At 40.2% G+C, this 17,769-nt stretch overlaps 1 protein-coding gene and 1 long non-coding RNA gene across 2 annotated transcripts; both read left to right on the top strand.

The window, feature by feature from the left end:
- The first annotated feature begins 1,006 nt into the window (after positions 1–1,006).
- Positions 1,007–17,410, top strand: sh3bgrl (SH3 domain binding glutamate-rich protein like). Its single transcript, XM_032554661.1, has 4 exons — positions 1,007–1,255; positions 11,685–11,870; positions 16,852–16,932; positions 17,279–17,410. Exons 1-4 carry the CDS (start codon positions 1,211–1,213, stop codon positions 17,312–17,314), a joined length of 348 nt encoding a protein of 115 aa, XP_032410552.1. The 5' UTR covers positions 1,007–1,210; the 3' UTR covers positions 17,315–17,410.
- LOC116714242 (uncharacterized) lies at positions 11,881–13,206 on the top strand. Its single transcript, XR_004338029.1, has 2 exons — positions 11,881–11,996; positions 12,892–13,206. It is a non-coding gene; the product is annotated as an uncharacterized LOC116714242 (long non-coding RNA).
- Positions 17,411–17,769: the final 359 nt, after the last annotated feature.

Genomic DNA, 17,769 nt, shown 5'->3' with positions numbered 1-17,769 from the left:
TTTTTATTAAATTAACTTTTGTATTTTTAGTTGATAATAAGCAATTCTTCTCGTCTAATGAAATTGGAAATTTGAAGTAATTGCATGATAATATACATAACAATTAGATATGCTTTCTGTATGCTTAATTTAATGTGCCGAATCCAAACCTAGTGAGCTACGCTCACTCACACTCAATTATGTGTTTTGTAAATTATTTGAAAATGTAAATAATTATTACTGCAGTTAACCAATAATGTATTACTTACTTATTTTTTAAAGTTTTAAATTTAATCTCATATGTATTTAAAACTGATACACATGGATAAATCTTTGTCAGACGAATCATTTAGTTGTTGGACTGTTGCATTTTGACTCCGGGAAATAAAAAAACTATATACTGTATATAAAATAAAGAAAAAATACTGATATACATAGGTATGGTATCAATGTAAAATGAGTATGTATTTTTATTTCTTTATTTAAAATATGTCTGTTTAGTTCTATTGAAATGATCCAATGTATTGATTTTAACTTCAGTCATTTATTGATGTACTAAATTGTGACACTTCTGGCCCTCCATACATTCCCGCAGAAGAGGCCTGCAGGGGGCCTGCAAAGCCCGTCTAATGAAAAGTGGCTGCCTCCACAAACTGCACTGCTACACAAAGACGGCTTGAAAATAAAAATAAAATCACAGCAAATATCCTCACTTTTAATTCACGATCCACGCGCGTGCACGCCGGAGTATTCTCTAACACGCGCCGCAGGGCTCAAGGAAAAAAAAAATGGAGTCTGGCTCAGACAAAGGGCTCCGCGCTGAAATATTCTCAGACAACATAACCTCGAAGTGATGCCATCTTGACAGCCCTATCGCCCCTTGCGCGTGCGCGTCTGCGCGTGCGCCCTCTTCGAGCTCGACGGAGAGAGGGAGGCTTACAGAGAGAGAGAGAAAGAGAAAGGGTTAGGGAGAGAGAGAGAGCGAAGGGGCGGAGAGCTGGAGGAGGAGGAGGAATGCCAAGCTCCATCCAGAGCTAAGAGCAGAAGCATTTGCGCAGATAGTCTGCGCTGCAAGAACACACTCTCGGTTTCCCAGCCTCGGAAGTTTCTAGTTTTTTTTTAATCATTATTATTATTATTGTTATTGCGCCTCTGCTGCTCCATCGGCCTGCAACGGAGCACGCGTCGACAGCAGCCAGCCTGTGATAATAGACTGCATCAGGGATAAAAGATGGTGATCAAAGTGTACATAGCAACGTCCTCCGGATCCACCTCGGTAAGAGATACAACAATGGCATGACTTGTTTGCTGGAGGTTCGTTGTGTTTTTTTCTTTTTCTTTAAGCAGGATTTATTCAGAAGATCCAGGGATTTTTCCCCTTTTTTTCTGGAGCAGCATAGGTGAACTTTGATTGGATTGGTTTCCACCAGGCTGTCATTTTTCTGTTTAAAGAATCATCTGAATCATCAGTAAAGACTTTGACTGCTTTCTTCTAGAAGTTTAGAGCATTCACAGGGGGGCTCGTCTCTTGATTTTTGCTAACTTTGCCACAGAGGCAGAAACACAGAGGAAGTGCATATGGCATGACAGACCTCACTTCTCTCAAAGCTGCGGTTTGTAACAGTCACAGCTTCCGGATGTGACAATTCAGGCCTTTTTATTCAGCTGAAACGCCCCAAATGACAAGCAAAACAATCACTTTATAAAAAAACCCCAAAAAACACAACTGGAAATCAATAACGGTCTTGAGATTCAGTGCCGTGTCACCTGATGCCAGCCCACGCTGCTTGGGTCTGGCTCGCTCCGGAAAGCATAGAGAGGTTAGACTTTCTCCTCGGGGTTATGCGGCATTGAGGAGTGTTTGCTACGGATTTGCAACTTTCTTTCGGAGTGGATTGGAATGATGGTGATGCAATTCTCCAGGGCCTCACTTTCAGAGAGGCAGCTGCAGCAGAGGAGCAGGGTTTAGGACTTTCTGAAAACCACAACTTGTTCTTGTCCTCATTACGTACTAGTTTACTGTTGAATTCGGACAAAAACCTGTTACTTCTGACACACATCGATCACAAATGTTGCGTTCACGGTACTTTGGAAAGGTTTAGAGCTTGGGGGTGGAGGTTCACCTCTACAGCTGGAGAATGACCCTAAACATACAACATAGAGCTACAGTGGAATGGTTTGGATTTAGGCATATTTATGGGTTAGGACGACGTAAAACTCCTAACCTGAATCCAAATGAGAACTTGCAGTAGGACAAGAAACAATGAATGAAATTTTATGTTGACTCTACATCCAATTTGTCTGAATTTGAACTATTTTGAAAGGCGACAACTTTCACTGTTGGTGGAGATAAATCCCCTGTAAAAAAAAAGAAAAAAGTTTGACTCAGGTGGCTGAATACAAATGCACAGCTCATGCAAATGCTAGCTTATAATTCAGTCGTCGAAGGACGTACAGTTTCCCTTCCGCTTCAAAATATGTCCCCACTTCATATTGCTGTATCGTGTAAAGTCCTAAAACTACACCCAAAGTTGTGGTTTAGCAGCTCCCAACAGACAAACCCATCAAACACAGAGCCTCTTTCATTTGAACTATCCTGGGAGGCTATTACAGCAAATGACATTTGCATTGGCTCTACGCATGAGGAGCATTACATGACAGGAACTTCCTGTGGAGTCAGGGTGGGCAGTTTAGAGTCCAGAATGCTTTCAGTGCGCTGTTGTACATCTGGGCTGCAGCATTTCCTCTCATTGATCCGTCTACAGTACCGTCTGCTGGAGCAAGTGGACGACCTTATGCTCTGTGTGCACAAACACACACACCCACACACACACACCCTGCACTGCTTGATAGGTCAATCTATATCATAATGTTACTTCTATCCAGTTATCTTGACCTGTTCTGCCATGAAACTACATTCTTGCTGATCTAGTCAAAGGTTTGTATGTTTGATCAAATGCATGACTGAAAACGTATTTTATACCATCTCTTTCCCGTGGTGCACTCTGTGTCACAGAATGACGGAGCAGTAAAGAGCACGGAGATGAGTAGGAGTATTTCCAAAATACCATCTTGAGCCTGTGCTTTGCGGGCAAACTCTTCCAACGGTCGTCGTTCTCACCGACGGATTTTAATCTCCATAACAAGTGACAGTTTTCTTCCTGTTTTCTTCTATATGAATTTAAAGGGATTGGTGGAATGATCAGATGGTTCTGGCTGCCACTGATACACCTGAAGCTCTTAATCCATGATTAGAACTGAAGACGCCTTTTGAGTCAGAGGTGAGGCAAGAGACGAAGTCCATCTGCTTTCTGTTTAGGTACTTAGGATAGCTGTGTCCTCGACGACTAAGAACCTACAACAGCGTGAGGCGTACGCAGGCATGTTGAAATTAGAGATGCACCTTTTGGAGAGGTCCAGATGTTTTGTCATATTTTTTGATTGATTATCACAGAGATTAAGCGTATTATAGTTGGAAGGCTTTTGTTACAGCAAAAGCTATTTCAGTCATGTCTGAAATATTGTCCATGATTCAGGCGTAAGTCAAACTCACTATGGGCCACTTATTTTGAAAGATAGCCAAGTGTTGCATGCCTTTCTTGGATGTTTGATAGACTCTTACATCTTTGCTTTTGTCTCTATTCCCTGTTGCAACCCAAAGGTGAAAAAGTTGTTGGACGTAATAAAGGCAAATGGTGAGGGGAAATCTTGATATGTGTTATTCCCATTTAATACACGATTTTCCAACTTGAGGAGAGCGTCTTTTGTTGTATTGCCAGCTACAGTTTGAGTCACTTCAGGAAGTACGTTGTCTTGTCTGATTGGAAATTCTCTAGGAAGCTCTTCCAATACTTCTTCCTAGTATATAAAAATGAGTTCATACAAGGTACAGCTTACTAGGTCCCAATGTCAGCACTCTTCCTGGAATAGCACAGACATTATCTTTTGGATATTACCCTGCTTTCTCGAGGTTACAATGAGTTTGCATTTGGAAAGCAAAAGGAGTAGTTTTACCCAAATCTACAGATGCAAATGTTCTGTACACCTGCACGAGTCCTACTAGTCTGTAGACAAACAAGGGCAACCTGAAAGGGAAATTTTACTGAAGGAACAAAGTAAAACATTAGCCACAACTGAGGAACCTTTCCTGCTCTTATTTCCATTTATGCTCAACAGTCTCACAGTTGAACTGCTTCCTCCTTGCCTCAATAAATGAGCAATATAACTCGTGAACATGTTCGGGCCTTATTTGTGTCAGGTACGCCACACTTGGCGCCCTGTTGGTTCTAAATTAGCTTTGTTTAGGATGGCTGCTGTGGCTAGCCAGGCAGTTTGTGTTAGAAACTATTCCTTTTGGAGATTACTTTTTATCGTACCTTTGGGTAGCGGCAGGGAACCCGTCCAGAGTGTCGGCGTAAGACCCTGTTGTGGCAGTGCTGTAATTGCTGACTGAGCTGAGGACTGGGTGGGAGCGGCTACCAGTCACCACATTCCAGTAAGTTGTTGTTTATGGTGGAAATCAGGCTACATCTAATCTCAACAAACCTTTATCCCTTAGAAACACACAGGGCCGGAGTCGATTCTTGTTTCCTTTAGCTCAGACGGCAGGCTTAAAAATTGGGCCTGCGTTGAATTAGGAACGCATTCAGACTTATCTTTGTGGCACACTGTTTCAATGTGTTTTCTTTTCTGCCTGATTGAACCGAACATAAACCGACGTTGGTTCTGGGTCAGCAGAAAAATCAGTCTCAGCCTCGTTGGTCTAAGCCCGCGTTGTTGGATGCAGTTCGTCCAATCAATGGCCGCTATTGTCTAGCAGCTGTTAACGCCGTGAGTTAACAGCTGACCTTTTTCTGGGATTGATCAGGCCTGGATCTGATCTCACGCCGGACCAAAGCTCCCTGGGGGGGGGGGATGTGGTGGAATGTAAACCACGGTGCATGATGCTGCACATTCCACTTCCTACACCTTTAGATGAGCACAGTCCTCCTTAAAAATGTTAAATATTTGCAGCATTGTCAGAAAGGCCCGATTTTCCACATCCTGAAATGAACAACAGATTTTGTCTGTGTTGGATGTGTTGACGAAATATTAGCGGATCAGGATATTTTGCTGTAAAATAAAGGAAACGTTAATCCACAACTGTTTCTTAATATATCTTATTAAATTCTGGGGAACAATTGTCGTGTGAAACCGCATGCAATTCAAAGGGCAATCAGGGTTATCTTGGTACGATGAAATCCTTTTAGAATGTTTACTAAGAAAAAGTATAGAAAAACATATGCACAGTACTTTCCCTGTAGTAGCTCTATAACTTTACTAGTGGTGGGACTCGATTAAAATTTCTAACAGCGTTAATTGCAGGGTCTGTAATTAATAATTATTTTAATCAAAAACCATATATTGCCAAAATACCCAGTGTTTTCAATTCAAAAACCCTCTTCTGTGTCAAATTATTGAATATATAGACATATGAGCTCAACAACAAAGACATTTATTGTTTTTGTTATTTAGGTTATTCAGCTTTCAAATGTGTGAGTAACTCCTGATTATTTATGTCACTTTTTAAAAAGAAAAGTCTTTAAATATGTGGCATGTGGATGCTGATGTTAGCATTATGTCTGTACTGATGCTACATGTTTAGCATCGAGATGCTATTTTAGGTTTGTATTCAGGCAATTTTTGAGCAAAAATTAACCACTGGTCAGTCAAGAGAAGCAACCTTATCATCTGTCGTTGTTGTTTGTGGATGTCGCTTGTGCGTCAGACTAAGGGGCATGCCAGAAACAAGGTACAAATACAAGGTTCCGACTGGAACTTTTGTATGGAAATAAAAAATTTAACTTTTAATTGCGTAATTTTTTAAAATGAGTTAAAATCTTTGTAATTAAACTCCGATTTGTCAGATTTATGTCCACATTGCTTGTGTTTTTGTTGTCAATGACAACTAGTTTTTTTCCTCTACCTAAAAGTGTGATGGATCTCAAAGTGGTCTTTTCTTGTGGCATGAACCTTCACAGTGTTTTTCAATGAGTATTCATAACCTTCAGATCCTGTAAATATTCAAAAAGAACTGTTTCCTTCCTAGTCATAGCGTTTCACAGACATCACCAGAAGCCAATACTCAGCAATCACATTGCCTTTCCACCAAGTAATGTGGCACTGTTATGTTGATGGACCTCTACAACAAGTTAAAGGGGCAGTAATGTGTATTTTCCAGACACATAGGGCCATTTTATAGCACAGACAAGCAACTATGTTACCTTCAGTTGTTGTAAAAATACATATACCAAACATAATTCAAAAAGAAATTTGACTTCGCATTTTATCATCTCGAAACTGGGCCTCCGTCTTTTTAAGAAGCTCCTACTCGTTCCGAAGATTTGGGACATTTGATAGGACATGTGAAAATTGTAGTTGTTGAACGCACCACAAGAAACTAAACTGGTCTGAAAGTATGCCATGTTTTATCAAAGTCATCAAAAACAATCAATCATGTCTTTAGAGTTGTAAAAATCTGAAGAATTCAAATGTATAATGTCAAATAGATTGTTGCCAAATAACTGTCAGTACGTTTTCTTACCTCTCCAGGTGTGATTTATGAAAACAATGATCACAGTAACAAGGTTCAGAAAGGTCTGACTCACAAAGGCAATGCTTGGTAAAGTCTTATATTTTATGGGTAATGAATTCAAACTGCATGTTAAAGAAATCTTAGGTCAGCTGCCAGCTGCCGACACCTGATTGAGATCTTGGTAACCGGGACGGTTAAGCTCCTGGTCGCCACGGGGACAACAAGATGATGGGAAATAAAGAGGAAAATGTGGGTCAATCGCAATCTGTATCCTTGTTTACACAACAATAATGTAACGATAACGCTCCGTTTGTCCTTGCGCTGTCCTTCTAGCAACAGAATCTGTTTCAAACTGCGCACAACACATCTACACCAGAGAATCAACACTCGGATTTAAAAAATTTTTTGTCTGTTCCATGTTTGCATTTCTGTTGATCTATCAGGATATTTGCATCCTGTTTTCTGTGCAACCTGAGACGCTCCAAAACAAAGGCTGGGTCAGGCAAATCAGGCTTTAAAAACGTTGCAGGTTTGCAGCCTGGAGGCCCCGCAGTAGTTGTGTAACAGTCTCTGCCTGTTACAAAAAAAACCCCCATTGGTGCAGAGTAATTTCGTACCATTCTAGAGAAATAGATTGCATCTGAACTGCACAAGGAAAGAGGAGAAACATATTTGAAAAATTAAAGAGATCCCTTTAAATATTCACTTTTTAATTATGAAATGTCCTCATGTCATTTTCAACTAAATGGCCAACTTAAAAAAAAAAAGACATTTCCTAACATATTAAACAAAAAACATAAACAGAGAATGTTTGTTCTGACTCAGGAGAAGTGTCAGGCACCCTGGTGGCAAAGGGTTTTCTTGGCAGTCCAGCTAAATATTTGGGATATTTGAAGGGATAAAGAGAAGCGGTGTTTGCTGAAAGCACCTCAAAACATTCGGATAACCAAAATCAACTGGATGCTACAATGTGGCTTAAAAATAAAAACCAACTGACTATTTTCATACCAGATCAGATTACTGTTTTTTCTAATCGATTTGTTTTTCTTGCTTTCTTCTCTAAAAGAGAAATTCAAAAGGAGAGATATTTTCAAAGAGTGGTTTCATTTCAATCATCCCAGTTTTGATTATTTGAGTTGCACGACGGCGTATTGGGGCCGGGCTAAGGAAATTTTTGTTTAATTACAAGAATACAGTCATAATATTACCAGAATAGAGATGTGATCTTAGCACACAAAAAAAAGTCATACGACGATAATAAAAAAAGACTTTTCAATGAGAAAAACATTGGATAGATTTATCAGGATCAGATTGACCAGCTCAGTTTCTCTGGTTCTTTCTTCTAAATAGACGCAGTTGTTTTTGCACAGCCGTTTCCAAGTCCTGCTGCAGAGGAATGATTTGATGCTGATGTGGTAAAAGATGAAATATTTCTACTAAGTATCATCTTTAAAACTTACACCAAAGTGCAACTTCACAAGATGTTCCTTATTAGTTGTTTTTTAGTGTCGTTCTCACAAAACTTCTGCTTCGTTCTCCTCATATTAAGATTGCATTCTCATCATGTTATGACTGTATTCTCCTAAATTAAAAAAAACACAAATCAAAGCCTGACTGTAAGATTGCCTCATAAAGTTTGCCTGAATTCAAAGTCCAAATAGACATAAGTTGTAAAAGACACTTGTCAAACAAGATGGTGGCTATGGAAACCCAGGAAGTGCATTGGTGAAAAAAAGTAGAATCCAGATTTTCCAAAAATTTAATCGGATTAACCTAGAAAACTGATCATAGTGTGAAAACCTTGTCAAATTGTCGGAGCAATCAACCCAATCAATCGAAGAAAGAAAAATCAGACTTGGAGATCTAAACGCTGGTTTTTGTCAGAGTTACAGACGCTTCAAGCAAATGCTAGTTAGCTTTGCAGTTCCAGACAAACCAATAAAATTATCTTCCGAAGAAATAGACCTGACACAGCATGAGGGAAAAGGAGGAAAATTCCTGCTTCTGACCGTTCCTGAAGACAAAGACAGTTTGTTTCCCTCCTTGCCAAAATCACCAGAGGCTCAAGTCAGGGCAGAGGACAGCAGAGAGCATTTCGAATGGGCAGAGCAGGGAGTTCCCACTGAGCAATTAGAGCAAGAGGAAGATGGCATGTGGCCAGTTTGTCCCACAAATTAATTTTACTTGGCAACGGCACAATGCGCATGCTTTCTGCGGCCAGAGTTAGCTAACATGAAGGAGAAAAGACAAATGTGCCATCAACGGGATTTAGGACCAGGTCAGTCTGTCGGAGGCGACGCAGATTTGAGTCAAATGAAGTACAAATGTGTGTGTGTGTGTTAGTGGAGACAGGGTCTGTTAAACCGTGTGAGTGTGTGGCGTTCTGCGCGGCTGCTTTAGCCCCACGCCGGTTCCCGTAGCATGCTGGCGTTTGGGACTTTGCCCCCTTTTCCAGCCCGGTCATGAATTCACACTGTGCCACGGCTAATCTGCCAGCACTGGTTTACACGCCTCGGTGTTTTCTCAGCAGACGGTTGTTAAGTAATCCACCTGTCTTCATCTGGATGCCATAAAACACTGGGAGGAGCCCGCGTAACGGAGGGGGCAGTCGGAGCTGCCGGGGCGACAGCGGCAGCTCGATCCCCGGGTGTTGGTTTTGTGGCGAAGCTGCGTTTATGTGTGTGAATGCAGCGTGTGCAGCAGAGAGTGGGATATGTGTGGGTTTCTCCTCGCAGAAGGCCTTATTTGGCTCCTGTTTGACCAGTTACCTCCTCTTGAGTCCCAGAGGATCTCTTGTTTCCGTCTGGCCTTGTAGGGCCATCCTCCCTTCTTACACACACCCACTGGGAGCCTATTGGACTGCCCTGACACACACACACACTCTCTCTCTCTGTCTCTCTCTCTCTCTCTCACATATTGACGTCTTGAGACGAAAGACGGCAAGAGTTAAAGTCTTAATGTTCAGCCTTTGTGTCTGTCTTCTTAGGATCCTTTGTGCTAAAATGTAAAACAAAACACGACGGTTTGCTTTAGAAGAGATTCGATCTGAAGCCACGTCAATCCAGAGACAGTTTCACTTCCTTTTGGCTGAAAAATTGCACTTTGTTCCTCCTTTCCGGTTAGGGTTAGGGTTAGGAGAGGCCTGCTGTCTTTATTTTAACAGGACAGATATTTAGCAGAAGAGGCAAACGGGATGAGTGGATGGAGCAGACAGGCTGTTGGCAGAAATGCCTGTCGAAAAGGTTCACACCTACATGAAAAAACCAGACAGGAAGAGAAATATTCAACTGCCTCCACATTAAGGAAATACATGTGTTCAGGTTTTTTTTTTTTTTTTAAATTACCTTTCTGGAGTCAAGCTAAGTCAGATGTATTTGTAAAGCCCATTTCAGCAGCAAAGTGCTGCTGAAATGGGCAGCATTTCAGCAGCAAAATCACTTAACTATGCTTTGCATGGAAACATGCCATCATACTTTTCCTTTTTAGCTCTATAATTCCAGCCCCACTGCTCAGTCAGCCTTAGTGGTGGAAATTCATCATATTGTTTATCATATCAATTTACCATAATACATTTCTTATCAGGGCTGCACAGTGGCGATCCTGGGTTCGATTCCCAGCCAGGGTCTTTCTGCGTGGAGTTTGCATGTTCTCCCTGTGCATGCGTGGGTTCTCTCAGGTTTCTCCGGCTTCCTCCCACAGTCCAAAAACATGACTGTCAGGTTAATTGGTCTCTCTAAATAAACGTGATGAGGACATAAAACAAACACACAAGCAGCAAATATTACATATTCTAAAGCATAATCATCAAAGTCATCCAAAAAGTACTACAGAATATTGAAACGAAGACCAGAAGTGAGAATGTTCCAGTTATTATTGCTCAAGGTCAACTAAGAAAATGGATTTTAGCCCTTTTTTTTAGCCTTAAAAATGGTTTTAAAAGCTAAAAACTCCCAGAAAACCTTCTGGAAGTTTGTTCCAGATTAGTGACGCATGAAAACTTAAAGCTGCTTCTCTACGTTTGGTTCTGGTTCTGGGTACGCAGAGCAGACCAGAACCACAGAAACTAAAAGGTCTGGAAGGTTGATACAACAACAAGCAGGTCTTTAATATAATTTATTGCTAAGCCGTTTGGTGATTTATAAACAACAGTATTTTAAAGTCTATTCTCTGAGCTACCGGAGAGTGAACTGTAGCTAATGTGCTCCTTCTTCCTGGTTTTAGTCAGAACTCGAGCAGCAGCAGCTGGACGATAGATTTTTTTTTGGTAGGCAGACCTGTGAGGACACTGTTGCAGCATGGTGCCACATTTTCTTTCTCAAGATCTTGTTGGAACATTGATTCTTTAATCCTGGGAACGTTCTTCAGGTGACAGAAGGCCGACTTCGTAACTGTCTTCATGTGACTCTGAACGTTCAGGTCAGAGTTAATCACTATGCCAGGTAGTTCTGCATCAGCAATTTGATAATTGCTGTTTTTGAATCCACGGGGAAAATGTCTGATGAGAAGATTACTGTTTATAATTATATGCTATACCTGGAGTAGAATTGTGAAGTGGAAGAAAATATTTTATAAATTATCTACTAATAGAAGTCTGGAAAGTGTGACATATGCGTTTAGCCTTTTTTTCTTGATACCCCCAACTAAAATCCAGGGTAATAGAGTGAATACAAAAAAAAAAAATAGTGGTCTAATTGAAGCTAAATATTAACATATGTGACAAAGAATGTGGCATATGTGGCAAAGAGAAATAATGCAACTTTTTCTTTGTTGCTAACAAAATCTCAACTATTCTTCAAAGTGTTTTAATTACATTCCTTAGTAACATTTTGACTGTGGGTAGATTAATTTCCCTTTTGGGTTTTTTTTGCAAATAAAATCCAGTATGTCTACCTACCGCTAGTAAAACATAACATTAACTTCAACCACTTTTCTGCAAAACGTGGTAACCTAGCAACAGAGCAACTTCCTTAGCTGTATTTATCTCATCGTAGACGCTTCCTCCTCTCCGCAGCAGACTAGTGACAGAGCGGTGAACCCTGTGCTTCCTCCTGATTTTGCAGCTAATAACTGACAGCTTCCTTCTTTCTCTCTCTCTAATCTTGCTTGTTTTCCATCTCCGCCCCCAACGCAGATTAAAAAGCAGCAGCAGGACGTGATGGGCTTCCTGGCGGCCAATAAGATCGAGTACGAGGAGTGCGACATCGCGGCCAACGAGGCCAACAGGAAGTGGATGAGGGAGAACGTACCGGAGGAGTCACGACCTGCCACGGGGAACCCTCTGCCCCCTCAGATTTTTAATGAAGAAAAATACTGCGGGGTGAGGCCCACTGGATACATTAGAACCACCGACAAATTCATCTTAAACTGCAACTCATTAGAGGGCTTATTTTGATTTTTTGCTTATTAGTGAAGTCATTAAAGAAGAAATCATTTGTGAGAAGGAGTTCTTTTGGTCAGCCCCGGCTCCAGACGAGTTTAACGGGGGGAGGGGAGAATACGTAGCAATAATAATATTATTCAAGTAAAAATTAAAAAAAAGGTACAGTGCAGTAAAACTACTTTTATAAGTACATTTTTTTCCAAAAAGGTTATTCAAGTGAATGTAACAAGTGCTGCCCACTTTTGAACATACACACCATTAGCCTACAGGCTACTTGTTAACAAGCTCAAGAGGCTGTAGTGGCCCCCCCAGGACTGGAGTTTGACACCTGTGCTGTATGGCTAGCTCGCTGTTACTGTCTCTTACTCTGCAGTTGTGGAGTCACAATGTCTGGGATCATGAGCGCCCCCTGCCATGAGGCAGCATTACTGCCTGCCTCACCTCGAATCTGTTCTCTGCCTTTTATGAATCACGTCACACACACACAGTTGGTGACAAAAAACACTGTACATTATATACATAAGCTAAATTATGGAAAATAAGTTCATATATCAAATGTTTTTAGCCAGGCGACGTACAGACAGGAGGAACTTGCTCCCATAGAATGGCAGCCAGTGCAGTTAGCGAGAGGTTGATCAATCCCAGGTGAGGCTCAGCTCGCTGCTGCCTCACCTGCTGCTCTTTGAAGCTTTTGAATGGGAAATTAAGAAAATTTAGCGATTTTGAAGAAAAAAAATAATCAGAATTGGATAAGCTAAATGAAAAATAGGTACTTTATAGTACAAACTACAGGGTGAAAGTAGAAATATAAATGATTTTATTATTATATATTATTTTTCCATGATGACAGGTGAGGCAGACAGAGTCACTGTCTTTTAGCTAACATTACCTGCATCCAACAGCATTACTCAACTCAGTCGGTTAGTTTAGGAAAAAAAACTGTGCAAAGTTCTTTGAGTTTTGTTGGTTTGGAAATTGGTAATTACGTGTAAAGGGCCTTAAAATAGAGCCGCCGTCTTTTATGACCAGCTGTGCTGCTACGATGCATTCAAGGACATTTTTTACATGTAGCAGTTTGTTTATTAGACAAACTCTAAAGTGACCTAAGCATTTTCTGCTATCCAATATCTGCAAAAAACCTTTTCAAAAGAACCCATAATTACATCATGATTAGGGATTTTAGTGTTATGAAGTAATTTTATTAACTGATAAAATAGCTGTGTTTGCCATTACAAATGTGCACAAATTATTTTGTCAAAATTCAGCTAATGTCGAAAAGAAAAAAAGTGCAATTGCAGTCTTTCCATTAAATAAGAAACACAATTAAAATCACACGTGAACAAAGCTGTTCATACGACGTCATAAAAAAAACATGGAACGCCGTCAGCCTCTTATTACCACTTCCTGTCGTCTTCTTTGTCTTTTCCGCCAGTAGGGACGTCCGGTTGTTGATCATGTGACTGGTGTGATGCGGGGGAAAAAACGTGTTTCCACTGCAGTGTCGCGAAATACGCTAATTTCAAAAACTACCTCATCCTAGCGCAAAACCTTTACATAGAAAAACATAAAATCTGTTTCTGAAATTTCTGTGTTTTCATCAAGTATATGATCAATGGGAACGCAGGTACTAACAACAAATCTCTGGCCAGGTTTGTAGCACTGAAGCATATTGAATCTTTTTGTCTATTTGTACGTACCAAACTGGGATTTTTGTGTACTGGTACCTGATAAAAGACAGGTGCTTAGGAAAAGCATTTCCATAAAGTTTTGCATATTATTCAGTCAGCATTAGACTGCAAACAAATTCTGTGACATCTTTATCTGACCGCACTCGGTTGTGAGCAGAGGGAAAATATACCCAGGGACAAGGGCTTCATTTAAGTCACATCACCAGGTATTAAAAGTAAATAGTGAATAGTTAACTTTCCCACATTAACCAGAGACCAGTTCTGTGAAGTTTTTGCTTATTTCTCTATTAGGAAAATGCCTACATAACCAGACCAAAGCAAAAACAAATGCACACATAAGTTATTTTCTGAAACAAAATGTTAAATTCTGTTTTTTCATTACGCTGTCGTTTTGCTCCGCTCAGGGACGCTATTTAGCGACGCAGCATGTCAGCACGGCGTGAACGCTGCCGCTAAAAGCATGCTGGCTGTTTGCAGGAGTCCTGCGCGGCTGAAGGCGAAACTGCGCTTGCAGGTTGTATTAAATGTCACAGACAAAAGAGCAGAGCGATTTCCCAGGACGTCTGCAGCTGCAGGGCGTGTTTGAGTGTGTGGGAGAAAAAGGAGGGAATGTAAAAGGACCGAGACGTAGCGAGGAACCAGGAATGCGAGCGACTCTGTCCGACCAAACGGAACGTGGGGGGGGGTACGGGCGGCTTGTTCATCTCAGCTGTTCTCTAACCTCTGCGATTAGACTGGCTGTGAAAACTCACGCAACGTCATCCATCAAACCACAGTGGCGTGGCAGTCACTCACAGTGTGCTGCAAAATGATGTGTAAAACCTTTCCATATATTACAGTCAAGAAAAAAGAAAAGAAAAACCCCACAAGGTTGAAAACTAAAACCAGGCATTGTGCAGACCGAAAAATGTGTAGGTAGAAGCATAACCTTATTATGCCTTCAATTGACCCTTTTCACATGACGTCACACAACTTCCGTTTTGGCTCGAAGCTGTGTATCCTTAGTTCCGGTGTACATAGTAAGTAATGATAAAGTTGTCTATTTCATATATATATATATGTCATATATATATATATATATATATATATATATATATATATATATATATATATATATATATATATAGAGAGAGAGAGAGAGAGAGAGAGAGAGAGGTATAAATCTGACAGCATATGTTGATCAGACAGATCACCGGAGCATGGAGTTTACACAGTCTCTAAAACATTTGCCTAAAATAAGATTTGAAGATATATCACGATTTGCAAACCAGTTCTCTCTGACAAAAAAATCTAAATTAGACAAAGGCTACAAATTCTTCACCGAACAATACCTGTTTGACTATGAAGGTAGGTATTTTTGTTTTGCGTAACCGTTAGCTTAGCATTAGTGAATTTTGTTAGCTAGCTAACTACGTGACATAACTGTTCCTTAACCAGAACTTTTTACTGTTTTTGAACTATAACGTTTTAGGCTCTAATCTTGATCAGATTATTAAATTATAGACTGGAGTTGCCACTCATCCCATAAAATAGGGATTTGTTTGTTATAAGCAGAGATGTCCGGTGCCGCCGCTGCTTTGTAATGCCTTTAATCGGACCACTTTTTCGGTAACGAATAATCTAACGAGTTCGTATTTCAAATCCAGTAATCAGATTAAAGTTATTTATCCAAATCATTGCACATTAATATTTTCTTGTGTATTTATTTTTATTCCTTCTTTGCGTCTTTGGGAGAGACTCTGTGACAGTTAGCAGTGACAGAAACATGAACAGTGCATGGAGATGCGCATTTTGTTGCTGGAAAAACAGAAATGTCGTCAAGCCCAACTGTTATTTGTGGCTTTTGTCTTGTTTTTTCTAAACTTATAAAAAAGTAATAAAAAAGTGAACCTCTAACGTTACAGCGCTGACAGGCGGCCGTGTATATCTTTCCTAACTGTGGCTAAAGCTGCTGCTAGCTGGTTTACTCATGATCAGAGGCTGGTTCCTTTGAATACAGTTGGAGAATGGTAAATTGACAATGACTTATAACGGTTATCTAGCACGTAAACACTGTTTTATAAAACACAGAAAGTGAACCTCTAAACGTTACAGCGCTGACAGAGAGTATATTTTTCCTAAATGTGGCTAAAGCTGCTGCTAGGTGGTTTACTCTCCGATCGGAGGCTGTTTATTTTATACACAGATAGAGAATGGTGAATTTACAATGATTAGTAACAGCTATCTAACACTTAAATGCTGTTATTATTAAACTTACCTTTTATTATATCCTTAAGATTATGAGAATGCGGGAAGTTTTCAGCTTGGTTCCCAAGGCAAAATCACACCGGAAGTAAAGATACCCAGTTTTGAGTTATGGCGGCCATTGTCTGACGTCACTGTGAAAAGGGTCTATTTCTTTTTATAGATACAGTAAATTATCAAATGAAAATATCATAATGTCCCCTATATGTTCTTCTAAAACATATCTCCAAGGAATTCCAGCTGCGTCAAACTCATAAAAGAAAAATATAATCAAACCTTACTGTGGTCAAAACAACTGTGTATTAATAAAGTACCTGCAGAAAAAATATCAATGAAAACAAATAGAAACTTAAAAATCTGGGAGATTTTTTTTATTCTGAATGTAAAAATCTCTCAGATTTTTCAATGTTAACTAAATTAACATAAAGTATTTATGTTAATTTAGTTAACATAAATAATCATTATGTTAACTAATGATTATTAACTAATGATTATTAGTTAACATAATAACTAACATAACTAACATTATGTTAGTTAACATTTATGTTAACTAAATTAGTAGTATTTAACATACTGCCTGGGAGACATTGGACCAGCCTAGTTCAAAAACGTGTTAGCATGGCCTAGTCAAAGTACTAGTCATGCACTCTCCACCAAATCTGACTGAGTTAGAGCTGCCTTTGGAAAAGAATGAGCAAAACCTTCCCATACACTTAACTACTTGTGACTATAACTGCACCAAAATATCCTTCTACATAGTGTAGGCTGAACAGAAACATGCCACACATTTCAGATTTCTGTTTTTCCCCATTTATATGCTACTTGGTATTAGTCGATCACATAAAATCTCAATAAAATGAAAACCCTTGGATTGTTGTGGACTTTGAAACATTAATTTCAGAAGATGCTGTTTAGATATAGATGAGTTGACAGCCCTAACCCTGAACCCACTGAACTGTTGATGCTTATCTTTTTTTCTTCTTTAGAACTACGAGGCCTTCTTCGACGCCAGAGAGGACAACGCTGTGTATGCATTTCTGGGTCTGACTGCTCCTCCAGGTTCGAAGGTGAGCTCATGAAACAAAAACACATCAGCATTTGTCCTTTCTGTGAATTGGCAGTGCTTCAGTATAACCATACAGAACACCTCTAAATATAACTGTGTTAATTCCGGCTCAGAAAACACGTTTATAATCGTCACACAATTCATCTGTCCAACAAACCGCATCCTCACTCCACAGTATCTACTCTCTTGCTCACTGGCACCTCCTGTCTGCCGCAGCAGGAACTGCAGGCGTAGCGGTTGCCGTAGAAACAAAGCCGTCCTCTACGGCAGATATTTAAGCCGATATCCTCCATTTTAGTGTAACATACCTTTCCTCTTCTTCTGTCTCCCTCCTTGTTTGTCACTAGGAAGCAGAGGCTCAAGCGAAGAAGGCGCAGCAGTAGCATTTCAATCACCGTTTCTACCTTAAACCTCAGGCCTTCCCAAGACCCAGAACCGACCCGGAACCGACCCGAAAGAAAACAAACAAACAAAAAAACTAATAAGAGAAACGATTCACCACTCGGCTTATAAGCGCACCGTTCGTTCATTCTTACCTTTACTCAGTGTGTTTTCTTATATTTCCGCCGTGCCTTCCCAGCAGCAGGTAAAAGCACGGAGCACTCCGGTTAGCCTCAGCCTTGCTAAACCCGTTAGCCTAATGCCCATCTACCATCAGTATGAATGTGAAAACCACATCACCAGGCACAAACGAGCGTCTGAAAGTGATGTAACTGAGTTCAGGGTGCCACCAATGTCATTGTTAAATATTAGCACACAATAATCATTTACACCACCAATCCTGGAAACACCTAATCCAATATTTAGCACTTGACAGTCATTAAAACATCAGCTGCTT

Source organism: Xiphophorus hellerii, chromosome 23 (genome assembly GCF_003331165.1).
Source record: "Xiphophorus hellerii strain 12219 chromosome 23, Xiphophorus_hellerii-4.1, whole genome shotgun sequence".
Taxonomy (NCBI): Eukaryota; Metazoa; Chordata; class Actinopteri; order Cyprinodontiformes; family Poeciliidae; genus Xiphophorus; species Xiphophorus hellerii.
The sequence above is the reverse complement of the archived record's forward strand: the minus strand, read 5'-3'. Positions and strand labels throughout refer to the sequence as shown.

Bases quoted from the DNA above. Each gene is read 5' to 3' on its own strand.
- sh3bgrl (XM_032554661.1), top strand. From the start codon at position 1,211: ATGGTGATCAAAGTGTACATAGCAACGTCCTCCGGATCCACCTCG. The intron at 1,256-11,684 runs GTAAGAGATACA...CCCCCAACGCAG, and splicing joins CGTCCTCCGGATCCACCTCG to ATTAAAAAGCAGCAGCAGGA. The intron at 11,871-16,851 runs GTGAGGCCCACT...TTTCTTCTTTAG, and splicing joins ATGAAGAAAAATACTGCGGG to AACTACGAGGCCTTCTTCGA.